The 13,160-nt window shown below is 41.4% G+C and overlaps 1 protein-coding gene across 1 annotated transcript; it reads right to left on the minus strand.

The window, feature by feature from the left end:
• Nucleotides 1–3,149: 3,149 nt before the first annotated feature.
• On the minus strand, nucleotides 3,150–11,341 carry OGFR (opioid growth factor receptor; the record flags this gene model as incomplete). The annotated part of the gene is made up of 8 exons (XM_009572565.1): nucleotides 3,150–4,524; nucleotides 5,644–5,792; nucleotides 6,104–6,170; nucleotides 6,951–7,029; nucleotides 7,412–7,496; nucleotides 7,814–7,876; nucleotides 8,589–8,633; nucleotides 11,288–11,341. Coding segments are annotated over 8 exons (1,917 nt in total), but the record flags the coding sequence as incomplete, so codon positions are not given.
• Between the last annotated feature and the right edge of the window lie 1,819 nt (nucleotides 11,342–13,160).

Raw genomic sequence — 13,160 nt, forward strand, 5'->3', positions numbered from 1 at the left:
AAGATTTACTAAGTTCCTACAAGATTTTGTGGAACAGGCAGCTGGGGCCAGAAAGGGAGTGTGTGTCTGTATGTCTTCGAATGGCTTCAAAGTAAATTGAATGCTTTATTAGACAGCACAATCCCCGCAGAGGGAGAGCAGTGCAGTCGCACGAACTGCTTCGCACAGAGCTTGTACCTCCTCCTTTGCACCGAGGCCAACTGACGCCAAGAGAGAAGGCAAAGCAGATCCCAAACTCCTTGGCTGCACCTTGCTCACAGCAAGCCAGGGACTGGAGGCTGCTGCAAGCGAAGCCTGCTTATGACCAGCAAGGAAAGAGCCCTGGGAGTATTCACCTTCAAGCCCATGCCACAGAACAAGAGAGGACTGGTCCTCCTCTCCTTCCATGTCCCCAGGCAGAGGGAGCACAGCTGAAGGGACACAGCAACTTACAGAAATCATTACCACAGAGACACCCCTGCGCTTGTGTCCTGAAGGAAAAGGCCCACTAGAGTAAAGCCCCCCTATGCAGGCTGGGCAGCTGCCCTCCTGCCTGCTAGCCCCAAGAGCTGCTCAAAAGCAAAGTCCCTGTTTGCTCTACAGAGCATCACAACACACACCTGGGAGGATGGCCGCAGAAAGCCAAGACAGGGCATACTGAAACATGTCAAAGCACATCATTAAACAAGAAGCATGTGGGGGGTGTCTTCTCCCCACAAACATTCACTGGCCACACTTTACAGCAGTGGAGGAAGACTGAGCATCATCTCCACATGGAAGAAGCAGCAGGTTTCTCTCATGGTGAGCCCACCAGACTTTTGCTTGGGAACGCTGGACAACCCCATGCACCCACTCGTCAGAGGTGCCCAAGCAACAGCAGATGGCTACAGGGCATGGTGGTGGCAGGGCAGATATATGGTCATATCCTGCCCTCAAAGACGAAAAAACCGTAAGTGGAAACTGGTATGCATTAAAGTCATGCTTTAATAGGTGACATTAATGTTACAGACTGTGATACAGCTCTGAGTACTGGAAAACATCCTGTGAACTCACCGCAAACATCTACAGCCAAAACTCTAAACCTGATCATGATAGGGAACGGCTTGGTTTGAGCACTCCAGACTAATGGGATTTCACTGTGAGCCCTAAACACAAAACCAAACCACACATCACCGTAACAAGATATATGATCTATGCCCCAACTGAGCAGATATTCACAAAGAAAACTTCATTAAATAAGAAAATCACTGTAAATCTGTACAAAAGCCACGATTAACAATTTCTTATGAATCTTTTACGAAAGAATTTTCACTCAACATCTTCAAGTATTAGTATCTGTAGTTAAGTGGATTCTTATTGGCTATTTAACTCCATTTGTTCATAAGAAAAAAAAAAAGGTAGTATTGTAAAAACATTAAAGCCTTTTTCCAGCGCATGTGTGACCATGAACATCAGATGTTAAGCTTGCAGACTTTTATTTCCACACACATGTATGTGGCATGCTGGATCAGGACCTACAGTCTGGGAAGGCAATTCCTTGAAAGATGAAGCTTCTTAAGAGCTGTAGCAGAGAGAGGAAAAACATTAACATTGCACAGGCTACTGCATCTGCCCTCTGGCAAGGCGGGCAAGCCTCTAGCCATCTCCTACACAAAACAAACAGCACCTAAAAACCCCAAAACTAAAACAAACAATCTGAGCAAACAGCAAGTCCAGACCTTCTGGCTGTTGGAAACAGTTTCCTCCGCTTCATGAAACAGGTCCTCTGTTGTAAATCTCTAGAAGCGAAAGTGCTAAATTGTTTAATGCTCCTTCAGACTTGGTTGAATACTGTGTAAGTCAGGCAGCATAGCTATCAGGGAGGTCAGCAACATTGAGGCAGGCAAATAGCTGGCAAGGTCTGAAAGTAAATTCTTGAGGGCTGTAAATAAATGAACCAGACAAGCATACCCCCTCCAATTAAAGTTTCAATTAACGGCCCCACAAAGCCCAGTGGTTTCCAGACATGTTGCACTCTAACATGCCCTCACTGTCTGACACGCTGATCATTAATGGTAAAACAATCCTGCCCTAACTAGGAAGTGGGTTAAATTTGACACATCTAACTTCATGCAGTAGGCCTGCAGAAAAGACAGCCCCACAGGCAACTGCAAATTAACAGCAGAATCTGAAAAGATGCAATGACAAATATTTGTTCTATTTTGGCAATTGAGGAAGGCAGGCCTCTGAACCAGTAGTGGACATAAATATCTGTGGAAGACTATCAAGAGTCTGAAAGTGGTGGAAAAACATGGGGAAGAAGAGCTCTAGACAGCTTTGCACGAAGTCTGAAGGTTTTTCTCTTAGACACCAGTAGACAATTCATATTCTCAATTCTAACAAGCACTACAAAGCAACTTCTGTGGGGGATAAACAGAACAAATTAATCAGCACTTTGCATCCTAGAGAATAAGTATCTGTACACAAAGGTTAATACTAGCCAGAGATCCGTTTTCACTACACATTTTATCCCAGTCTAAAGTCAAACCTACTTTCTTTATAGGAGGAGAGGCAACTACACTCTTACGTGATGTGAAATGCATATACTCATCTCTTTCAGGCAAATGCCACAAAAATAATGACTTATGCCCTAGGAAGCAGAAACACAGCATCTTTGCCAGGAATAAATCTCCTGGGAAGGTACAGCCTTTCAAAATAACAAATAGAAGTTACATGGTAATAGAAAGGCTTGGCAAATTAGGTCATGCTGTCTTACATTAAAAATCATATATTTAATAAATACTTGACTAGTTCAAACAAGGAAACAGATTACTTTTCCTCTTCTCTTTAAGAAAGGACGTACCAGAACCAAAGCAAAGTGCAAAAATCCCTGTTACTCCAAGATAGTCCTGAACATCAGATAAAAAAAAACAAGAACAGGACACAGCCTGTCCGTGAAGATGACTAAATTAGAGTTTTCCTCTTTAGGGTAACCAAGGGCTGGATCTCAGTGAAGTTACTACAGATGATTAAAAAAGTGTGGAAGGGTGAAAGTCAGACAGGGGCTAGCCTGGATCAGCCCAAAGGAAGTTTATTCTTCTGTGTACTTCTGCTATCCAAATCACTAAAGCTGGCTCCTAGCAGTTAGGGCAGTGTCATCTTCGCTTGCTCGAGTGCTTGCTGCGCTGGCCTCACTCTGCTGCTACCTGCTCTTCATCAGGTTCTGCTGCACGCTCAGAGCTTTCAGGTTTTTGTGTCACAATCTCAGCACTGTGTTCTTCAGGACAAGTGGATGCTATGCTCTGCTCAAGACTCTCTGGAACTTGTTTCTTGCCTGTGACTTCTGCTTGCCCTTTTTCACTTGCATTTTCTGCCTTTTTATGCTGTTCTACCCCATCTACCTCACTTTTGCCTCTCAGGAGTGTGCAGTTGCAGTGGTGCTCATCACTCCTTGCTGTGACTTGATCTCCACTTGACTCCAAGCCATCACTTATTGGAGAAGTCCAGCCAGTCTTGGGGAGCCTAGAACCAACCGGGGGTCTCACAGCCCCACCATTTGTATCACCACCATCCTTCTCACTTGTTGCTTCCACAGTTGCATTTTTCTCACTGGCATTTTCTTTTTCAGCCTCAGTGTTTGCAACAGATGGACTTAACTGGGCACTAGAGGCAGAGGGGCCCATGTTCAGGTTTATGGCCAAGTTGAATGTTTTGCTTCTCGATGTTCTTTTATCAACTTTCCTCCGTTTTACAGCTGCATCAGCAACCTCTGGCGCTGTGGAGTCTTTGGTGCTTGCATCGTCTTCTTTCAGTGCTTCCTGGTCCTCTTCTGCTTGTAAGAGTGGAACTGAGGAGGGGATTTCTGCATCAATTGCACATTCTCCCAGATTACGGGAAATGTTTTCAATATCTGTAGGGTTTTTCAACAGTCCACTCTTTTTAGCGTCTGCCATATTTGCATCCAGTTTTCTCTTCTTGCTCTCCTTTGTGCAATCATTCTCTGCCGTACCCTGCACTTCTTCAGTCTCACTGTTTAAATCCTTCTCCTCCTGCTGGATAAATGAAGCCTCTTTCTCCTCTTCACCATCCCCTCCCTTCGAAACGCATTCACTTAACTTCTCTTTTACATCTTCATCATTCCCTTTAGGCTGCAAGTCTATAGCATCTCCAGCTTTCTGTTCTTCCTCTAGAGACTGGCTCTGATCCTCTTCCACAGAATCATCACATTTTTTACCAGGAGTTTCCTGTTTATCTTCAGCCTTTTGTGGCAGCTGTGACTTGGTAGAGCACGCTCTGTACTTCAATAGTTTGTCGTGCGGTCCCCATACAAAGCTGCCTCGAGGTTTGAAGTGTTGCCAAGCATAGTGGACTAGTTCTCTTCTCTTCCGCTTGCTTCTGATGGTGAACAGGAAGTAATCCAAGGCACTTCTCTTGACATTTGGTAACGTCTCCTTAACAAGAGTTTCTGTTAGGAAAAACTTGACCAAGTGCACTTGATAGTGTTCATATCCCATCTCCCCCAGGCACTTCAGGATGCGCGTAATCCGCAAATTGTTGTGGCTAAACCTGAAATAAACAGATAAGCAAAGTTGTTAAGTGAATCTTACAAGCTTGAAGTCACAAGGTACCCCCAGGGTACCTGCAAAATGTTTCGTGTATTATTGACTGTGATCAACTTGACAATGCACATAGGAGTATAGGTGGCCTTACTTTTAAAGCACCTACTGCTGCTGTCTGCCTTTAGCAGTACCTTCCTAGCCCTTCTAGGACTGCTTGGATTCATCATCTCAACTGCTTGGAAAGGTTCTGGCTTTCTGCATCACCCACCAGTAGATAACAGCCACCATATTGGGTCAGACGCACAAGTCATGCAGCCCAATATCCTGTCCCTGCAGGGTAAGCCTGTAGGAAACTGTAAGAATACAGGCACGTAAGGATGCTGCCAGAAATTCATGAATTCATGACTTAAGGAATTAAGCTAGGCACAGCTTTTTTTTTTTTTTTTTTTTTTTAAAAAATACTTGACAGTCAAGTTGGTTTTTCTTTTGTGAGCATGCCCAGTCCTTCAGTCCTTTTAGAGCCCTTGTTGTTATCATTACAGGTACTAGAATATGAAGGGTCATTACTATCTCTACGGTAAGACCTGCAATAATATAAAAACATTACCAACAATTCATAGAGCACTTTTCAACCAAGGATTCAAAGCATTTTATACACTTTAAGACAGCTTTATAAACCATCAGGGAAGCATATGGAAACAATCCTCTTTTGTAGATTAACAACACTACAAAAGCAATTTGGCTTCCTGTGAAAATGTTTCAGTGATTCCTGCTTAAAATACGGATTTAAACACAAGCTCTGCTAGAGCAAATATTAACGTCTCCAAGTCTATATTTTGTACTTCAGGAGACCAACCTGAAGAATGCCTGCTGTTATCGGCTGCACCAGATCAAAAGAAAACCAGTCTCAGCTGGTTTACTTATTATACTTGTCACTTATTAAAGTGACAGAGAGTGTGATGACCTACAGTCAAGCTGAGCCAAGCTAAAACTACTTTAGCTAGCTAACTTTTTTATCAACAAAAGCTTCCATTCCTCAAGGGCTGAGGATTTTCTTAACTCTTTTTTTCTTTTCAAAGTAGTGCCTGGCTGTAGAAAACGACCATCAGTATAAACAGAGACTCACCGGTTCAAGTTTTGAAATCGTTCAGTCCAATTCTCTGCTCTCTGAAGTTCTCCAGTTTCCTCATTGATCAGAATGATTCCATAAAATCTTAGCATGAGCTGATAAGCACGTATAAACCTTTGCATAACTTCCTTGGACTTCTTAAAGGCCTGAAAACAAGACAGACCAATGAGTACAAGATGCAACTCCCTAATTACCTGCACCAGTTTAAGTGGCACCTGAATTATAACAAGGCTTGATTATATCACTAAGCATTTCATTTGCTGGTGTAGCTACTGGCAGACACAAGACAGACAAATGCTTAACAGTGCTTGAGTGAGCTCCATTCACACTAAGGCCCCAAGGAAGAAACGTAAAAAAACCTAGACTTCAAATGTAATGCATTTAGGGAAAATCCTAACACCCTTCAGATCTTTTAAAAAAAAAAAAAAAAAAAAAAAAAGACAAAAGCTTTCAATACCTGGATTTCTTGACATGTGAGTGGTTTGGCACGCCAGTTCATTCCATGTTCACGTAAAGGGAATAGCCTGAAGGGAAAGAAATTTTCAGCCCAGATGAGCAAAGATGACATCAAACCCAGGGTACCCATTTTGTTAAAACTAAAAAAGATTCCAAAAATTGTGGTATCACAGGCACCTCTTGGAGACCTCACATCCTTATGGACACAGAAGTAGTTTACTATATGACAAATAAATCCCTCCCATAAAAGCATTGTCTACACCAATGATAACAACATACTTTGCTTATCTGGATCTCTCTCGTTGCCCTAATACTTTGTTCTGCAGTATGCTATAAGACCAAGCATGACTGAGATCTACTGCCACAGCTGCACTGGAAACCCATGTCTTCAGGATTTCCACTGCACTGTTTCCATAAGACCACGCATGACTGAGGTCTACTGCCACAGCTGCACTGGAAACCCGTGTCTTCAGGATTTCCACTGCACTGTTTCCAGAAGAATATAACTCAATAAAAATAAAGTGAACACAGGTTTCACTCAAGAGTAATTCTGGGCCTTTTGGGAAGCTGAATTCAGGAACACAGATACCACTGACTCTTAAATGAGGCACAACTAAAGAGACGCATGACTGAGGTCTACTGCCACAGCTGCACTGGAAACCCGTGTCTTCAGGATTTCCACTGCACTGTTTCCAGAAGAATATAACTCAATAAAAATAAAGTGAACACAGGTTTCACTCAAGAGTAATTCTGGGCCTTTTGGGAAGCTGAATTCAGGAACACAGATACCACTGACTCTTAAATGAGGCACAACTAAAGAGAGGCACATATTCATGCAGACAGTTTACCACTGTATGTAAGAATGGTTTTCTTCCAGAACTTCATAATTGTCCCACCAAGATTCAAGCAGAATTTCAATATGCAAACCTGAAAAGAAAAGGAAAAAGTCAGGCAAGAAGAAACGACACCAAATGAAAATTAAAGTTAGCCAGTCACCCAAGGTGGCTCATTATCCAGAGCCAGGTGTTCGCCTACAGGCATTAGCTTCTCTAACTAGACAACCATCCTGGTAAGCCAGAAAAAAACCCTTAGTTTTCTACCACCAAACAGAAAATTAAGGAACATACAGCAGGAACAAGGACATTTTAAAATGGAAATTCTTGGTGGTTTTATTGTGTGTTTTGGTTTGGTGGTGAGTTTTGTTTGGTTGTTTTTTTTAATAATTGTCCCACATGGATCAACTACTCTTTCACCAATTCAACCAGTTGCAGCAGAGTTGCATCAAACAGTCATCACACAAGGTACTTACCCTGGGGCAAAAAACAAATCTCATTTTTATAAAAGCTTAAGTTCCACATCTCTTCTTCCTCCTCATTTTCTGATTCCATCAAACCCTGGAGATGAGAACAAGAAATCAACAAGTAGCAGTCTTCTAAAAGGCAGTATTCACTTCAACACTTCTCCTTGCTTTCCCTCACATTTCCTAAACATTTCAAGTTAAATCCTTGAAATGTGTTTTGGGAAGTAACAGCTTGTTTCCGATGCACACACATGCACATCATCTCTTCCCCCTCACAAATGAACCCTTTAAAAGTTCTGAGCCTGTCAAAGTAAAGACAAAAGGGTGCCCTCAAATCTACAAAGTGTTCCTAAACTTAGCGTGCAATGAGGAAGAGCCACAAGAGCATGTGCATCATCATTTAGACCATACCGGGTAACGATGTCTGTATCTCTGCAAGTCTTTTGCGGCATTCCAGTTGCGCCTGCCTGAGAACTAGAGAGAAGAGACAGATCAGAGATCCAGAATAAAGTTGTCTTCTGCAAAAACAAAATCCACTGACTGAATTGAGCATCTCTCACACGTTCCCCTGCCTGTCGCTCTCCTGTGCTCTCCACTCTGCACTCCCAGCACCCCCAAAACCAGCCAGTTTGTTACTGAAGTTGTTTCTCTGCGTTCCTAAAGACAACTTTGGACTAAGCGAAGTTCACACCATCTCCTTTAACCAAAACAGTTCTTTTTCGTTCTAGTCTTATTAACGAAGGTCTTCATGTTTTATGCATATCTTTTATCCCAGCTGGGTTTTCCTACAGAAATGGTCAGAACTAGCTGGAAATCCCAAATCTTCCTTAACTCAAAGGGGTTTTAAAACAAGACAAACTAAGTCCTGCCTGCCTGTCTGTCTCTCTCTCTGAATCACTATATGCCCTAGTCAAGACAGAGATCAGACTTCAAAATTGTAGAATTTAAGATGCAGAAATATCCCTGAAATTCCAGATTCTTATTCCATGTAGACATTATTGAAATAAAGTTTTCTTCATCTTTGCTTTATGCTCAAGAGCAGCTTTGCTGATTTAGCATCATGCTGATCTAGACAGTGGGCAATAAGGGAGCCACATTAGATATTTATTTTATTGGACTTCCATTTCAATCATCATCCTCATTATTGCTCATCTATCTAAGTAACCAAACTTTACGTCAATCCTACCTGAAAATCCCTCTGAGACAGCGGTGACGAATTTGATCTTTGCTCCTACAAATAAAAGGCATTTAGTTGAAACATTCTGAAAACAAGCTTCACTAATAAAATTTAAAAAAAAAAAAAAGAAATGAGAATACCCACAGCAGTGACTCACATGATCCCAATTAGTTGCCAAGTGACAGATTTACCTAGTTACAGCTGAATTCGCTTGATTTTATTCATAATTCAAATTGCTACAGAGAAAAACCTGTGGTGGCACGTCCACCTGACAATTAGGTGTCAGGTTCTTCTCGCTACACAGATGTGCTAGATTCATTCCAAATGTAGCATTTAGACATCACAAAGAACAGCTTCATTTCTTCCTCTGAACTTCATGGAAATAGAAGTTGCAAGTATGACTTAATCTAAAATGTATTTTAACTGAATTATATACCTTTTTTTTTTAATACAGTGGATTACTTCAGTAAGAGAGTTTGTTACACTTCACAAGCAACACAGGCAGGTTTAATCTTGCTGAGTGCTGAACCATCTTGTCCCAAACCATGAAAGCGTCTAAAAGTGTTCTGTCAAGGCAGAACCACCAAAATGAACAAGACTGCTCATGAATGAAAGGACCCACCCGATGCGAAGCACGGTGCAGATAAAGCATTCAATGCCAGCTCACAGAGAGAGCAGGGTCTTTGTGAAACAGTCTAAACCTCAAGGGAGGTTTAGACTGGACATTAGGAAAAACTTCTTTACTGAAAGAGTGGTCAGGCCTTGGAACAGGCTGCCCAGGGAAGTGGTGGAGTCGCCATCCCTGGAAGTATTTAAAAGACGTGTAGATGAGGCGCTTAGGGACATGGTTTAGTGCACATGGTGGTGTTGGATTAACGGTTGGACTCGATGATCTTAGAGGTCTTTTCCAACCTTAATGATTCTATGATTCTATGTGCAGATTCTTGCAAAATAAGCATTTTAAGAAACTTAGAAGAAAGAAGCAGCAAATGCTCTCCCAAGTTATTTTTTAACTTCATTTGATACCTCCTAACCTCATTTGCTCGGAGAAAAATAAAAAACAAAACCACTTTCTATTGAACACATATCACTGGTTCATTAATTATTAAGGCAGAAACTGGATTAGATTTTTTAACACCTCATTGTAATGAAGTCATCCATTCAGCAGCCCTGTTGATTGTTAATACTTAAAATTTATGAAGCATGCACAGCATTTGGGAGATCAAAGCTTTATCCACAGAGGGAGGTCAACAATGCAGAACTTTTTAAAATTACATTTTAAATACGCATTTACACGCTACGATTCCCCCATACTTTGGTGACAGGAATTAAATAAAGTTTAAGTTGTTTTTTAAAGGTAATAACTTGTGATGACCTAAAATAATGCCTGTCTACATTGTAACACATTTCCATTTTATACATCACAACACAGACCAAAATAGGTGGCAAAACTTCCCACAGCCACACGGCCCATACAGGATTAGAAATCCAAGCGCTGGTGTCCATCCCTGGAATCTACCCAGACTGCAGAAATGCACACAACTATAAAAAGCTTTGCTACACAGCTAACACTTGGAAAAAAAAAAAACTGGCTGCAAACACAAGGCTAAGAAATATGTTCAGCCAGAACACATCAATATTATTCTTTTGTTCAAGATGTAAGCAGAGATTGAGATTTAGCACTTGAAATTCATCGATGCTTTTGACTATAACTTTTGAACTCCAAAGATGAAATTCTGATGTGGAATTAATGAAAATTTTGTTCTCAGTTACAGAAGAATCAATTTCCAGATATTCTTTATACTTAAGGTTCTAAAATAACATCCTTTAACACAGTCAGGTGGGACAAGCTAACAGTAGACTGGCTCCAATTTTGAAAAAGACCTGGTTTGCTGAAGAGTAAGTGTAGATACAGAGACAGATGCAATGCAATGGTGCAAGGTGCTGTGAGGCTTGTCTAGAAAGAAGCTAGATCCAGAAGAAACCTGTTCTGGAGCACACTGTTAGAGAAAACAAGATGGGGAAGGAAAGAGAGCAAAACTCAGCCCTCCCTTCAAGCAGGTGTTGTTCCTGGGTCTCTATAAACTTCTACTCAAGTCACACAGAAATATAACTTTCCCCCCTTCCTTGTTAGAAAGTCAAACCGATGTGCATAAGTCAAACCTCCCTATTTTTCACAACACTGATAAGCAATCTAAGTGGGTTTCTCCCTCCAAACCTGCAAGACATCAGTCAGAACGTGCATCACTGTGCAAAGAGTGTGAGGACAGCAGAGAACAAAGCCAGCAGAGGGTAACACAAACGGTATTTGGCTGAAAACTGGAAACCAGCTGAAACCGAAAGGGATAAACAGAATCCTAGATGAGTGATCAAAACCTTTTGTTGATGGAGAGTTAGAAGGCTGCAGAACTACAGGGCTTGTTATTAAAACACAGCTCTGAGCAGAGCAACATGAGCCCCATGCGCTACAGCAGACTAAGAGGTAACCTTTTTAAAATAAGCACAAACCCCACGATTTTCAGCGCTTGCTCCTAGAAGGTAAAAGCACTGAAATGCAAAAGAGCTGAAAAGACACACCTGCAGGAATTTCAGACCGCGAATATGGGAGTATGTGCAGAGACACAAGCGAGATGCACAAATAAAAGTAGAATTTTAGGTTGGTTTTGAAAAGCGCGTAGTGAAAATAATAATAAAAAAAACCTTCTAACCTCAGTATTGAATAAAAACATTAGCAGCTTCAGCCATAAAGTATACCATCTAGGCTGAGGGGAGAAGAATGAGAATTAGTGTAATATAAGCAGAAGTAGGAACTAGTTTTGGAAACTGATTCATGCCTTTGGCAGGTTGTAAAGGCATAAACGGATAGCAGAAGATTTACTGTTTCTTTTTGTATTCATGCTCACTGCCCTTAAAAATTTTTCAGGCACTGTCAGACATCACTGAAGGAAGAACTCCTCTTTAAAGATGCAGAACAGTATTCCAGGGGCCGTAAGTCTCAGGGAGAACATCCTCCCCTGTAAGGCAAAGTTCAAAAAGTCCACTCACTGGAGTGAAAAAATGGTCCTTGCTTTTACAGTTGTCACAATCCAGAAGCTGCTCTAAGAAAAAAAAAAATATCTGAAGAACAAACACATTCAAAAAGAATAATCTGAATGTTCTAGAGGCATTAAAACTTGTGAACAAAACCAAAACTCCAGCAATGTACAAAAGAAAACTGACAGCTACACTACAAACACTTCAAAGGAAATCCCTGCCTCTTCCTTTAAGTATTACAACTATTCTGCCTAAAATACCTGTGACCTTTCACAGATCTACACGCACAGCTAAGGCCTAACTACATCCCCTGCAGTAAACTCCGCGAAGATGCAGAGACATGCATGCACATGTCCATCTGCTGTATTTAAACCTTGATTTTGTTCACAAAGTACAGTCTGTATTTTTGTAGGAAGTCATGAGTGTTTGGAATACTATGGTGCACGGAATTTTTTTTTTTTTTTTGAAGGGAGACTATTTTAATAACTTAGTGCTTATAAAAAAATTTAAATTTTAATATTAAACTCCTTTAAAAGTATATTAATTAGAAAGCTTTATCTGCCTGTTTATATACTAAGAATATGGACGAGTCGTTGAAATGAAACTCAAGTGAAGGATTAGTTTCCCTTTCCCCGAAAGGGGAGGAGCTAGGTTAAAGGACTGTACTGTGTTTTGGCTGACCCAAGAAAGACTGAAAAAGAGAGACACAGTTTTGCATTTGCCAAAGCAATGCCGTAGAAGAAATTACTGACGCTCAATGTCAAACTCAGAAACATTGATGCTAAAGACAGGAACCTCAGATAAGACTAACCAGTTCCTTTTATTTCAAATCTACGTTATTTTAAGGCACCGGAGACAAGTGTTCACATTTCGCAGCACTACCTCATGCATTCTAACTGCAGTTTTTAAAACATCAGTGGATGTTTTTGTTTTCAGAGTTGCTTTATAATATGCTAAAAAGTTACAGGCCACATACAAAGATGAGGATACCGACAAAAAACTTAAAAGCAAGGAGTTGCTGAGGAACATCAACGTCATAACGTCAAATCCAGTGGCCATCAGAATGTGGTGAACAGGCAGGTGCCATACAGAAGACAGAACTTGTATTTATGGGATGAAGTATCCAGATCACAGGGAATGGTGGGGAAACAAATATTAAAACCCAGCTCATGGCAGTGCAATAAAACTTAAGGGGTCATAAAGTCACAGCACACCCCTGCCTTCAGAGCTCGTTTCTGAAGGGGCCTCAGGCCAGCTCTTCTCTTTGAAGATTGGCTTCAAGATGCGGACAAAATGATCGCTGCCCGGACAAAAAACCTTTGACTTCCCGTAAGTATTTTAAGCTGCTCCAGTTCCTGATAGTTAAGATACAAGGGGAAGGCGCCCAAACACACTGACAGCACACAGAGCAGGTAGCCTGGGAAGACCCACGCGTGCACATCAGTCGCACACGCGAAAGCATGAGAGACAACCCCAAGGGCTACGGTAACTCTCACGGTACCGAGCTAGCTGTTCAACACCTAAGCGTCTGCCTTTGCCAACGGAGAA

Source organism: Fulmarus glacialis, unplaced genomic scaffold (genome assembly GCF_000690835.1).
Source record: "Fulmarus glacialis isolate BGI_N327 unplaced genomic scaffold, ASM69083v1 scaffold1470, whole genome shotgun sequence".
In the NCBI taxonomy this organism is placed as follows: domain Eukaryota; kingdom Metazoa; phylum Chordata; class Aves; order Procellariiformes; family Procellariidae; genus Fulmarus; species Fulmarus glacialis.